General features: G+C 44.9%; 1 protein-coding gene across 4 annotated transcripts in view; it reads left to right on the forward strand.

Moving 5' to 3' along the window:
• Positions 1–679: 679 nt before the first annotated feature.
• The window catches only part of SESN3 (sestrin 3), a 44,901-nt gene continuing 31,970 nt past the window's right edge, over positions 680–13,610 (forward strand). For all 4 annotated transcript variants that reach the window (XM_065634392.1, XM_065634401.1, XM_065634410.1 and 1 more), the window contains exon 1: positions 680–819. In XM_065634392.1, coding sequence (XP_065490464.1) covers positions 721–819 — 99 coding nt within the window. In that variant the 5' untranslated portion in view covers positions 680–720. The remainder of the gene's footprint in view (positions 820–13,610) is intronic.

Genomic DNA, 13,610 nt, shown 5'->3' on the forward strand with positions numbered 1-13,610 from the left:
CCTTCGGCCGGCAGCAGCGAGTGCCCCCACCGCGCTGAACCGACCCGCGGCTCTGGGGAGGGGCCCCCCGGGAGGATGGTCTGGCCCCAGGGCCGGCAGCCGGGCGGGGCTCATCACACCCGTGGTCCCTCGCCCTGCTCTGCGCCCCCACGCCTGGGCCCGTGAGGACCATCCTGGCGGGGAGCGCCCCCGCCCAGGCCGGGGGGCCTGCCGGAGCGGCTCGGGGCAGCCGAGCCCCCGCTCCCGCCCCGCCGGGCCGCGACCCCCGCTCCGGGGGCGGGGCCCCTCGCGCCTCTTTTGCATAGCGCCCGTTGAGCCACCCTATTGGCCAGGAGAAGGCACGCGCCGGAGCGCCGGCCCCGCCCCTCTCCCCAACGCTGCCCAGAGACGCGGCCGGCCCCGCCCCTCCGCGGCAGCGGCCACGCCTCTTTGCCCGCCCCCGCTCGGAGGCTGCCTGGAGATGGGAGCCGGCGAACGCTCTGCCCATTGGTCGGCGGCGGGCGGCCTCCGGGATTGGCGGGGCGCGGCGGCGCTGGGCGGGGCGGCCCGCGCGGATTGGCGGAGCGCGCAGGGGTGTGCGCGGGGGGCAGCGGCCCGGCGCGGGTGCTGGGGCCGCGGCTGGAGGATGGGGGCGGCCGGCGGCGCGGGCTGCTGAGCGGCGCGGAGCCACCCTGCCGCCTCCCCCCGTCCCGCCCGGCCAGCGCCGCGCTCCCCGCCAGCATGAACCGGCTCGGCTCCGGCACCGTGGGCAGCGCCACCGCCGCCTCTGCCGCCGGCCAGTACCGGGTGTGCGGCAATTGCCGGAAGGTGCCCAGACAGGTACCGGGCTGGGGGGGGCCCGCTGTGAGGCGGGGGCAGCCGAGGGGGCTGCGGGAGCGGTGAGGCAGAGACTTGGTGGGGGGCTTGGGGGAGCGGGGCGGTTGGCCAGAGACTGGGGGGGGGGCAGTGGGGTGCGGGGGGCTGTGGGGGACTCCGGACCGGGGGTCGGCGCTTTGGGGCACCCGGGGCGGTGCGGGGTGCGGATGGGCCGTGCCGGGCGGTGAGCGCCTGGGGAGCGGGCAGCGGAGCGGGGCAGGGCGGGGGGAGGCGGCCCCAGGTGTGCCCGGGGGGCAGGGGGTGCCAGGACCCGCGCCCCCATCGCCTCCCCCCGCCCCGGGACGGCTGTCACTTGTGCTCGCCCTTAGGCTGCCCCGCGAGGGTTTGGGGGGCACCCTGACCTCCCCAGTGGCGTGGGGGGCCTGACCTGGGGGCCCAGCGGTACTTGGAAAGTTTATCCACGTATCTCGCTGGCAAAATCCATCACCGCGATCTCCGTCAAGCCCTTACGTGGGGACATCCGAAATCAGAGCTTTGCATGTTCAAAAGCACTAAAAAAGCCGCTGACCCCCCCCAGTCCCCTCGACCCCGTCCCCACAGCTTTCAGCAGCTCCCTGGGTGCCCCAGGAGCAGGGTGACCCCCGCACCCCCTGCTCCCTACATCTGCTCCGCGGGGAGCGCTCGCTGAGGTGCTTTTTGTTTGTCCAGTGCAAATGAATTAAAATTGCTGAGCTGTGCAAACGCGCCCAGTCCGAGCGCCCAAGATGAAGGCGATGCTGGTTTTGGTTATATTTTAATTCGGTCCCTCCCGATAGATTTTGCACCAGGTTGGTTCTTGCAAGTGCTGAGAAAGCCTGTAAGTCAATGAGCTCAAATATTTGCGCTCTTTGTCCAAAAACTGTTTTTCTTCCTCTGTGGGTCAGGCCAAGTGCCAATCAAAGTTGTTTTTCAAGCCTCTCTTCGCTGCAGTAGGACTGCTTTTTTCTTTCTTCTTTTTTTTTTTTTTTTTCTTCTAAGGGTTTGGTTTTTGGAAAGGAGGTGTGTATTTAGGGGAGGGGGGAGGAGAAACGTTCAAAATCGGTCAGAGAAGCAGATCTTAAAAATCATGTTTCTTGAATATTTTAATGGAAACAAAATCTTATTAAATGTGCATGCTTGGTATGTGCAGTTATTTTTTCCATAAACTCTTGGATCATATTACAGTTGATACTTGGTGCTCAGCTCTTAGCTCAGCTTGCAAGAAATGTAATGGATCAGAGAAGCGCACATCAGCAGAGTCTCGTTCTTAACCATTTCTTTGCAGGATCAAATCCCCTCTTGGCTTTAGCTTGCTGCTGTTACTGCTTTAAGAAGTACTTAAAAGAGAGAAGTTCTATGGATTTAAAGCCCAAAGCAGCTTCAGACTTGACATATGTCTAAAGACATACAAATTAACCGATGCCAAATATGTCTGTGGAGAAAGCAGGGAGGGAGCTTGCTTTGTTCTGCCAAATGATCAAAATGTTTTGTTGACAAATAAAGTGGTGCTTGGCAGCGCTTGTAGATCTAAAATTAAATGTAAATTTTTTAATTTTTTTGAAGCCAGAGTCTCATCCTACTGGGTAGGACTTTTTTTGTATACCTCTTTAAGATCACTGGGGCGTGGGGAGAGGGCTAGATGTTACTTTCCTGGTAATAGGAAACTTGCAGGATTGGATTGATTATTTTTTTTTTTTTTTTAAAGTAATTTAGGGGGGATGATGGTAAAACATAGGTGCTCGGTTGGGTCTGTTGAGGAAGGCAGCTCAGCACTGTCCTGCTTTGTGGTCATTTCAACTACTTTTGTTGCAAAATTGGAGAAAGAAAAAAGAAACTGAGCAACAGCTGGTGAAACCTTCTTGAAATATCAGTGTTTGTGCTTGCAGTGGTTGTACTAGGACATCATTGCATCTGTGTTTTAGGCTGGACAATAAACGTAGAAGTACAAAGCTCTTGACTACATCTGTGATTATTTAGAAGTGGGTATAATAAAATCACTGTAAATGTTAACCTTTTGCACTTTATTGGCAAGCATGCAAGTAGAAAACAGGAAAAAAGAAAAAAAAAAAAGTCTTGGTGGAAGTGAGATGCAAATTTGACCAGAGTCTCAGTGTAATAATCTTCAGATAAGTGCTGCCTGATCTGTTCTTTTGAGAGTGGTGGTGGTTTTTTTAATGCTCACGTGATAATATAGTGGAAAAATGATTGGCCTTAAAACATATTGAATCTCTTCTGCCCTCCTCAGTCATAAGTCATTATTTGAAGGCACTCGAATGCTCGCAGTTGAAGTAGTGCTGTTGCCAAAACAATAAGGGGCCAAGCAGGCTTCCTACTCGGTGGCCTATAAGGAAATTTGAAATAGTCTACTGGGTTTTGCATTTTCGTGGGTGAAAGGAAGTTTCTCTTTCAACAGGCAAAGAGGAGAAGCTTGACGCAGTGCTTAGGTTCCAGCTAATTTCAAATCAATCAAAGTTATGTTTTATTATGGAAAGTTCTATTAGGATAGTGTTAGAAACTTGCTAAGGATCCATGGGTTAAATTTGCCTACGAGGAAGTTTTTTTCATATTAAAAAGGTACGATTTCCGGTTGAGTTTATTGTTACTTGATACTTTAAATAACCAGATCTACTTGCAGAACAATTGCTGCTAATCAGAAGGGCTTATAGAGTCATAGAAATGACAGCTACATCATTACTTGATGTAGAAAAAATAATGACAACTGGTAATAGGTGATGCTGGTTTGGATTTGGCGAGTCAGCTTGTTGAGCAGACAACCAAGGCTAATGCTTTGACTCAGCTTAAAATAAAAGGAAGAATGAGCAAAACGAGATGAGTCGCTCCGGTTCGTGGGATTGATGGGCGGGCTTTGTCACAAAACTGTGGCATGTCAGTATGGAAACGTGCTTAAAATGGCCCGTGAGAGCTGAAGCCAAGTCTAAGTGAGCAAGAAGAGAATACATAGGAAGGGCTCAGTGTTTCTTTGGACAAATAGCTGCTTTGGGAAGGCTTTTAGGAACAAGCAAAGAGTCTTCAGGGGATGGAAAAATCCTGATCTGTCAGGAAATGTAGGAGCAGGGAGAATTTGCCAACTGTTCAAGCTTAGTTGCAAATTGCAAAGCATGTGAAGTAAAAGGTTCTTTTGCATGTACATACAAGTCTGTAGGATAGAAAAGAAAATGAGTATAAATGCGGTTCCAGGATTAAATATTTGTTTTGTGTTAGATTTCAGTGAGGGAGATACAAGGACAAAGGCAAAAGAGGTGCTGGGGAAGTGTGGTTTATAAGCATCCATCACTGTTGGCATGCTGGAAGTGAACCCAGCTTATCTGAGCCTCCTGGCTTAAGCCAGTCTCTGTGCTGGAGTCCTGGATAAAGGTATAGCTAAAGGTATAGGAAATCCGGGATCTGCTTCTGGTTTTCATAGACCTCCCCAATCAGGGCGATCCTGTCAGAGGGAAATACATGTGCCATCAACATGATGAGCGTAATTTTCAGTGCTCCTCATCCCCCCCACATGCCAGCCTCCTCCTTCAGTACAAATCTCAATATTATGCAAGTTACTAAAGCGAATTTTGACAGAAAAGCATACAGATATATGAAAAAAAAAATGTATGACATGATACCGTCAAAAGTAGGTCACGCTAGACTGATGTTGTAGTCTTCTGTTGATGAGACATCTGCTAGAGTGTCCTCTTCTGAAAGCTTTAGATGGACTAAAACTAGACTTCATTCATTAAACATCTGAAATAACGTCAAATATTTAATTCTTTGCTGCACTAGCAAGTCAGCTCAAATTAACCTTTGAGATTTAGTAACACAAAATATTCTAAATTCCCAAAAGTTCAAGTGCATTTGGGAAGTATTTGGGAAAACTTATAACAGAAAAATTGAATGAGACCTGCAAATAGAAATAGCAATGCTTTCTAGTACAGTTTTTGTATGCTTTCCTGGATGTGTCCGCTATTGCCCCCTGGCAGCGATGGGTTACTGGGCAATAGGGACCTTTGATCTGACACACTTTATCTATTTTTCTGTTCCTGTTAGTGATATGGCAGTGACTGGGGAGTGGGGATGGTGGTGGGGCCATACTGGAATGAGAAGTCACTGTGCTGAGAGGAGCCTACCCGCGGGCTTTCAAAGGATCGCTTTTGAAACTAATCCAGTTTAACACTGTCCCCAGTCGCGATGTGTGACCGTTTCTAAAAGGCTGACACACGGCAGAAGTGGTAAATGTTGTCGGTCCAAGGAAAGTGCAGAACGTTTCATAGAAAGCTGGGAGACCTTGAGCGCTGGCGTGGGGTTGGGGTGAAATCCAGTGGTACGAAATATAAGTTGTAGGTTTGGCTGTGTCTCACTCATAACTTTTTTAGTAAGAGCGGCTTCTTTGAAGGAGCAGGGAGAAGGATGTCGGTGTGCAGGAGGAGCAGCAGCTTCGTGTCGCCTGCAGGGCAGTGGCCCTGGGCAGGAGGGACCCAAATTAAACAGGCGCAGAGGTGACCTGGTTGGGTGCGGGGAGGTACAGAGTCCTGACTTTGCAGAAGGAAACTAAGAGTTTGCTTTTTCTAATCCAGCAGAAACAAAGGCTGAGAGGGAGGGGATATGATCTGTGCCTATAAATACATCTGATGGTAAGAACCAGCGAGGAGAAATTAGCTCAGGAGCAGATGGATGTAAAATGGATGTAAATGCATTTAAGGCTGGAAAATTAAAGTGTCCAGAGGTGTGAGGTGCTGGAAGAATTTGTTCTAGGTCTGGTGTTGTCAAAAAAAGCGCCTACTTCTAAGACAGAAAAATGTGTGAACGTCATTAAATGATGTGGTGCTTACAATAGCTCCAGCCTAGACTCAAGGAGCTGAGGTCATATCCAAAAAAAAAAAAAAAAGAGGCACTTTCATTCATTTTATTGTTCTATGTGGGTGAGTAAGAAAGTAGCCCAAAAGCGAACTAAAAAAAGTCTGATGTCAGGTCTCATAAGCCTGTGTAAGCTAAAATGTGTCACCATGAGTCATGGAGCTGCATGGAAATGCTGTTACCTGTTCCGTAGAAATCAAGAGGCCTTTCAAGGATGTCTTGATTATTTTGAGGAAAGTCAACCTGTTTCAATCAGTTCTGCACACAAGCAATTGAAAGTTGCTATGCCTTTGCTTGGGAAACACCTGAGGTTTTCCACACTGCAGCATCTTTGACGTTGGGTTACATAGTGTAGTTGGCTTTGGAAATCTGCTTAACAAACCTCAGTGTCACAGAGAATCTTATTTTGTAAAATCAAATCATGTCTTCCATAGTTCAACCATTCTTAATAATAGTCACGTCATGCTGTAGTTGTCTTAATTTACGGTTGCCTAAATGGCTTTCAATCTCTGATGCACCTTTTCTAAAGGAGTTCTCAAAGCGATTTGCAAACTCCAGCATGAAAACCTAGCTCTGTTTTTATCAACTCTAATTTTAGCAACTTTCTGTTGTGTAAAACATGGTGTTTGTGTCTTCCAGTCCCCTGGAGCGCTGCCGCGGCGAAACCAGCTCGGGTCACTCCTCCATTAATCCTGCGGGCACAGCTAGCCCGAGAAGATGGGTCTTTGAAGGTCGGAAATGTAAAGCTATAAACCAAGAGCAACAAACCCAACCTTTTAGGCCAGTTAAGATTGTCAGCAACAGGCCCCTCACCCTCATCATTTGTTCTTTTTCTGGAAAAAATTTTGGTTAAAACAACCTAGAGAACAAGATTTTTTCCTGTGAAATAAAGTGAGTGAAAATCCAGAGATGACCGTGGTTTCGCTCCTTCTCCACCCACATGAGTCTTGCAGTAATTTGTATCCTTTCAGAGTCTGATCCTTTTAGATAGTTATTCTCCTACCCCCCTGTGGTAATTATTGGCTTCATTGCGTGGAATGGGAGAGCGCTTTTGCCTTAAAAGCTAGCATAAAAAAATTTTCCTTGTACCTTTCTAGTCTTATGTGCTGCAAATGAGAAGGCAGAACTATTAGATTTTCATTAGAGCTGTAATGAGAGTGGCGTGAATGAAGCGAACCTCTGGTGAAGGACGCTGTTTTGCAATGAACACCTGTAAGAGGTGGCCTCGTAGCAACCACACTCATTTAGAATAGTCACTTTTATTTAAAAAAACACGACCAAAAAAACAGTCTTCCCTGAATTACAGGGAGGGAGTGGACACAGGAAAGGAAAGAAAGTGGAGAGGAAGATTTTCTTCAAAAGAAACTCTGAGGTTTGGTGTTGGGAGCGGGTTAGCCAAGCGTGGAGGTTGTCTGCTCTGAAGACTTAGTGCTGCTGGTAGGAGGGGTGAGTTGCATTAGCCAAATCGCAGGCTGTGGTTTGGAGAGGGGGACTCTGTGAGCATTTGCTTTAAATTTATGCGTATTACTTAATTAGTGCTTCAGATTTCACATCTCTTTAAATGGTGGTGTTTTGAAACCTGAAAAAAATAATATGGTTTGTTAAGGATCCTTGTTTTTTCCTTTCTCCCATGTTGGCAAGGGAGATGTTAATACTTGTTTGGTTCTTTATTTGAACCTTTTTTCCTGGCTAGGGGGATTTGAGCGAGGGAAAATAGTGGTATAATTCTCTGGCTTTGTGTAGCGAGGGGAGCTGGTCTGGAGATTTTATCATCAGATTTCCATTTCCAGGGCTGCAGAAAAAGAAGGAATTGCAAGCATAGTTTGCTTGGCCAGGCTGAATATTGGCTTTTGTCTAAGTGGGTCAGGATAGACTGGGGGGAAAAGGGGCATTTTCAGCAGAAAAGAAATGCAAATTGTCAGGAGTGAGACCTCAGTTAATGAGAAATTGCACATCATCAGCTTTGGAAGAACCTATATGGAAATAATCTATCCAGTTTAATTTCTCTGTTCTTTGCAGGTGTTCCTGTTTGTACGCAGAGCTCCTTCCCCATGTTGTCTCTGCAACCCAGCCTGCTAGTCTGTGCGCTTGAGGTAGAATCTATAGGGAACGTGATGCCGATGACTCAGATATCTTGCGAAATTCCATTATAGGGAAACAGGTTTTTTTTTCTACTGTTTATCTATCAGTGAGTCCATTGAATGAGTTGAGGATAGTTCAAGAAGTTTTATGGGGTTTTCCATGTGCCATCCTGGACTAACTAGTGTTACTGAGATGATAGGGGAGGCTGTGATCAAGGGGTGTTAATTTTAAATGTCTCTCTTAACCACTAGTTTGAAATTTTTATTATAGGATGCTTCTTGCGTATCAGACATTGGATAACTATCGGTTGGGGCAAAATACTAGTGTAGATGATAGTTAATATTGCGTGTTTAAGATGCTGAGAAACTATTTTGGTTTTGGCATAGACCATATCAGCCATTGATTTATTCAAATATCTTCATTTTCACGTCTTATTTAAATTGAAAGCAAGATGTTTTGAAGCACAGGCTTTTTTCATCTAGGACATAGTCCTTGTGACAATTGGAGAATTAAGTTGGGGAGAGGCTGAACAGGGTGTAAGTGATGGTGCTCAGGGTAAGAGATGGAAGTCAGTGCTTTTAATCTAGAGAGATGTCTTAAATCTTTCCTGGACGTCCCTGGTTACCTGAATTAGAGTGAGATAAATAAACAGATACAACCTCCTGATTAAACACCTGGTTTTTTTTTTTCTTGTTGATGGCTCTCATGTTTCTTTCAAGGTAAGCATCTTGTTTTGTTAGACAGGCAATGGATTTCTAATGGATTCTGAGCTCAGCACCCATCTTAGTGAACTTGGTAGCAGCATGAGGCTCCCTGCAGTCCCTTCCTCAGGGGATCGGCTGGGAAAAATAATATGGGGAGGAATATGAAGTATTCCTGGCTTCGTGTGTTGTGTGTAGGCTAAAACCGAAGGGATAACCCTGCGTCACACAAGATGTATGTTCCTCATGGACTTGCTCATATTGTGTGGGCTGTGTGTGGGCCACCCTTCGGGTTGTGGTTTAAGTCTTCCAACGTACAGAAGTGTTAGGTTAATGTGTACAAAAGCCAGGAGAAATTGCATTCTTGAGAATTGTGTGGAAGTGTAGGTCTCTATTATCCCTTCAAGCACAGAAAACATTTGGAAGAAAAGAACTGGCTTTAAAGTGAGGCCTTCATCTGTTCAGAATGAGCAATAAATGCATAAATACAATCAGTAAGATTCAATTGCTGCACTTCAGAATCAAAATGCATAATTGTCTATCTGTTTTAAAGTGTATTAAATTTGAACTTAGTTTTGATATTAGAGAGAATTGTAGATTCTTTAAGAATCAACCGGTACCTCAAAGGATTAATTAAGTTATTCCTTAGAAGGGAGGAATGTTTGTGAGGATGACTCCTCACTTGATGTTTTCACACACAAAACGTGACTTGTAGGTTACTTGGGAGTTAAGAACTTGTGGTTCTGAGCAATTCCACATAACCTCAGTAAAACAGAGATAGGTTGAAGATAACAAAGAAGTACTAGCTGTCTTGGTGTAAGCCATTCCTGAAGCAATACAGAGCTGCTTACTCAAAATCATCTTTTATCTGTTTCTGGGCTGTTTGTTACTGCGTTGGATTTGCTCTGGCTGATACCAACGAAACAATTGAAAGCCAGCGTATGTTCTCTCTTCTGTATGAATTGTGCAGTTAAAAATCATTTAATAAGACAGTATCTTAACAGCATTGAACCTAATTTAATAGCATGTGCTTGTAAATATGTTTAATATCTCCTGCTTTAGCATGTGGTGAAGGGAATATAGTTACTTTATTGGCTAAATGTATCTGGAGGGGTTTTGGCCATATGGTTCTAAATCTGTTTTAATGTAATTATCCCTATTAACTACAAAAATAAAAAATATTCCCTCCAAGTTGATTGACATTCTTCTCAGTAAAGCACCCTCATTGCTGATTAGAAGTGTGGAAATAGTAATTTGTTCTAGCATTTAGAAATTTGATTAGACCTCTAATGAAATGGAGCGCCTACACGCTGTCTAAATATTCTGCCTGATGCCAGTTGGATCTCATCCACTGTGGAAGAACACTTGAAATGTTGCTTTACTACAATTTGTTTTGTGTCTTGATGTCAGCTGTGCTGCCTGCATGCAAAGAGCCGCTGGCTGCTCCGCGGGCAGGGTGAACCCTGACCCTCCTGGAAATCGGCATCAGGATTTGATTATTCTGCTGAGAGCTCATGGTCTTACTGCGATAACTAGCTTAGAGTTAGAGAATTAAGGCAAGTGTTTATGTGGAAGGATCCGTACTACTAACTGTGGAAGCTGGGCTTTAGAGTGGCTGTGCACATACATTATACATAGTATGATGTGTATATGAGGTACAAGCAGGCTGGTAAAGTTTGCAAGTTGTCACTGTTCTTGTGTAGTAATGAATTGATAACAACACACTATAAATGAAAATTTAAAGCACTGCATTTCTCTCCCCATTACGAGCTGGCTTGTTCTGTTGCTTCCAAAGGTGGATTGAAACACCCATTGGGTGCCATGGCAGCTGTTCTAGCACACGTTTTAATTCCTCTTAAACTCAGTTTCAGCAGTTTTTGCTCAAGAGCACTACCGCTAGAAAACTCTGAATCAGGACTCTTTGTTACCGTCCTGCGGTGGAAACTTCCCGTCCCCAGTGGCAGGAAACACATTAAAATAACACTTCAGGTGCGGGGGTTCATTAGTCAGCTGTTCATTTGACCGGTTAGCTTCTCCCTCTGAAATACAGAAGATATGCTCTAATGCATCTAAACTAGAATCAGATATATCCTTTGGTCTTCTTCTTTGTATTTTTATTTTAATTCTGGTTCTCCACCATATTTAATATTTTTACATTTTGCACTCTCCACATTTAAACTATTACAGTGGAAGTCTTGAACCAGAAGAACTTCGACTATTTTATGCTGTATTAATGCTTCAGGAGACTTCAACTGTTTTTTTTTTGTTTCATCTTCTATTCCTTCCAGAAAACCCAAACAAATTGTTTAAGTACATTATTAGTTTAAGTTTTGCATTACTGGGAGATTGGAGGAGGTGGTAACATCAGGGATCATGCTGGTAGAACTTGCTCTGAGATAGGTGACTTTTATTTCAGCAATTGAAAACTTCTTGTCTCGCCTCAATGCTGGTGCTTCACAAGTAGGTAGAAAAAAAGGTGCGTTTGTTGAAAAGGTCAACTGTAGTGTAATTAAAGGCTGAAATTAAAGGCTGAAGGAGCTTGCAGCCGGTCTTGTAGTTCTTCAGGGCACATGGAGCTTGGTGCTTGTTAGACCTGAGCAAAGGATGAGTACAGAGCGAGCAGTCTGCACCGAGAGGGGTTTGCTGGAGCCGTCTGTGATGCACAACTTAGAAAAGCAGAATGGGAATGGAGGTGGAAGGAAGGTCTCCCTCCACGTCCCTGCTCTTTAGGCCACTTGCACAAAAGGTATTAGATAAAGCTGTAGTTACTTGACCTATTTATCCAACAGAAACCTGCAGTACAGGCAGAAGCAGTTTGACTCTGCAGTGCTGTTGCTGTTTTGTACGGGACACTCCTGCGGGTTAAGCTGTGCCTTGCAAATACTCCCAGGCAGCATCCAGCCATCTGACAGGAGTAATTTGACGTGTTTGAGACTCTAGGTCTGTGGCATTGCTTCTTCTTTCCCAGAACAGCTGGAATACCCGTTGCCTGGTCTAACTTGTGTCTGTACAGAGCTAAGCTGGGTGCAGATAAAGGCTGTGAATGTGTCTCTTAGGAGCTGGGCTTACTGGTGCAAAGGTCTCAGTTTGGGTTTGGTGGCTTCATTCAGAAAAAGGGCAAGTAGGCTGGAATGCAATGGAGGGTCTCATGGGGCAATGCATGTTATTGACTCTTCCGTAGCTACAGAAGTCTTTATTCAGGCAGGGTGTAAAATAAGGGGGTTTATTATTTCTGTAGGACTTCCTGGAGATTTTTTTGTAGAGTCATTAAGTCACTGCAATGTAGTAAAAGTCCTGTTAGTAGAAGTGTAGGCACTAATCTGAGGAGACAGTAGTGCCTGTCAGCTGAGGTTGGAGGTAAATCTGAAGTTCTGCCGATCTGCTGGCCTGGACAGCCAAAGAGAGCAGGAATAGCTGATCTGTCTCTGGACATGTGTCTGTATTTACATGCAATAAATCTTCTGTAACAGTTACGAGTCTTTGTTTTTGAAAATCAGCATCTCTTTTTAAGCTCTGTCAGGAAAATACATTTGTACCTCAGGTCTTTGCTGCCACCAGCTCAGCCACGTTAAGTCAGTGTGTTTTGCAGATGGCATCTCAATAATGACTCACTTTGGTAAGACGTAGCTTAAGATGCAAAATGTTCTTTTAAAAAAAAGAAGAAAGAGGAAGAAGGATTGTTATGGTCGTTCCAGCAAGTCAACAGCTTTGAACATGCTTTTGAGAACTCTGCCCTTCTCTGGCCCAAACCTCTCCCAGACTAATCAAACATAAACCAGTGGTATGTCAGCTACTCGCTCATTGTAAAACAGTCTCCAACCTTTGCAAACAAGGCTCCTTGGAAAAATAATTTGCTCTAATTGGTGACTATTTGGGGATTTCCAATCAGGGAAAGAATCAGAAGGGCTCACCTGTGTTTTTTCATCTGTGGCCCTAGCACCTAGAAGATTTCTCTGGATTTCTTTCGAAGAGACAGTGTAAGAAAACTTATTTCAGTAAACTCAGAGGCATAATGTAGATGCCGCCTCCCTCTGAAAAATGCTTACAAGTCAACTAATCAAAAAAGGCTTAAATTCCCGGCTTAGACAGCAAAGCGCTTGCTCTTGGAAATTGTACCTTTAGGCTAGATGTAAAGCATGTTAGAGAGATTTTGTTTTTCATCTGGCACGTTCTTTCTGTTTGAGTCATCAACCAAAGAAAGATGGCAAAAAAAGTGCCTCTCTTAAAGCAGGAGGACACTGCTCCTTTTGGGAGGGGATTAAGCCTTTCCAGGCAGAGCGGTGAGAACAGCATCAGTGTTCCTTACCTTGTCTGAGCTGTGACAAAGATGCTCAGCCGTACATGAGCGTTCATCTGAGAAACTTGTGCCAGGGAGGCTTCTCATTTTTTTAAAAAGCTTTTCAATGGATCAACTTTTAAAATTTTAAGGAACATCAGCCACAAGTTCTGTTTGCTATGAACTGGGAACCTCACGTCAGCTTTGTGTTCTAATAATTTTTTGATGGCTTGAATTTTAATGTGAACAGCTTAACTAAAGTTCTTCATGGTGAGGTAGCACAGCCAACATCTGCTTTTGTTCTTCCAGGTAGATACCATCAATCTAAACAAACATCTGCCTATCAAGTGAGTAGGGAAGGTACATATTTATATTGTCTTCATGTTTTAACTCTTATGGGGTTTTTTTTCTTCACCTTTTTTAGATCTAAACTGAGGTAACTCCGGATGACATGCATTTAGCAAAAGGGAAAAAATAACATCTGCTTCCTAAAAACAGTGTTAGTAAATAATGTAGTCAAGATTATGAATCAAATTATATGATACCGCTTGTGTTGAACAGCGCAGGAATGTGCTCACCCAGGCACTGAGGAGCGATATAATGTGGGCTGCATCTTTTAGACTGGATTAGCATGATGCTTGTTTCTATAACAGTCCAGTTTAGCTAAAATGTCTCTTTGGGTGATTCCCGTTCCTATCAATATTAGAAAATGTTTCATTTTTAGTGGCATTTATAGAATAAATAGTATTCTTTATGCAGTCTGCTGCAGATATACAGTGTAACAGCATTAGAGTGGGTGAGATCAGAACTCAGTGTCCTGTCTCTGACAATGGCCAAGGGAAGGTGGCCAAGGAAGAGGACACAAA

The sequence above is a fragment of the Caloenas nicobarica genome, chromosome 1 (assembly GCF_036013445.1).
Source record: "Caloenas nicobarica isolate bCalNic1 chromosome 1, bCalNic1.hap1, whole genome shotgun sequence".
Lineage (NCBI taxonomy): Eukaryota > Metazoa > Chordata > Aves > Columbiformes > Columbidae > Caloenas > Caloenas nicobarica.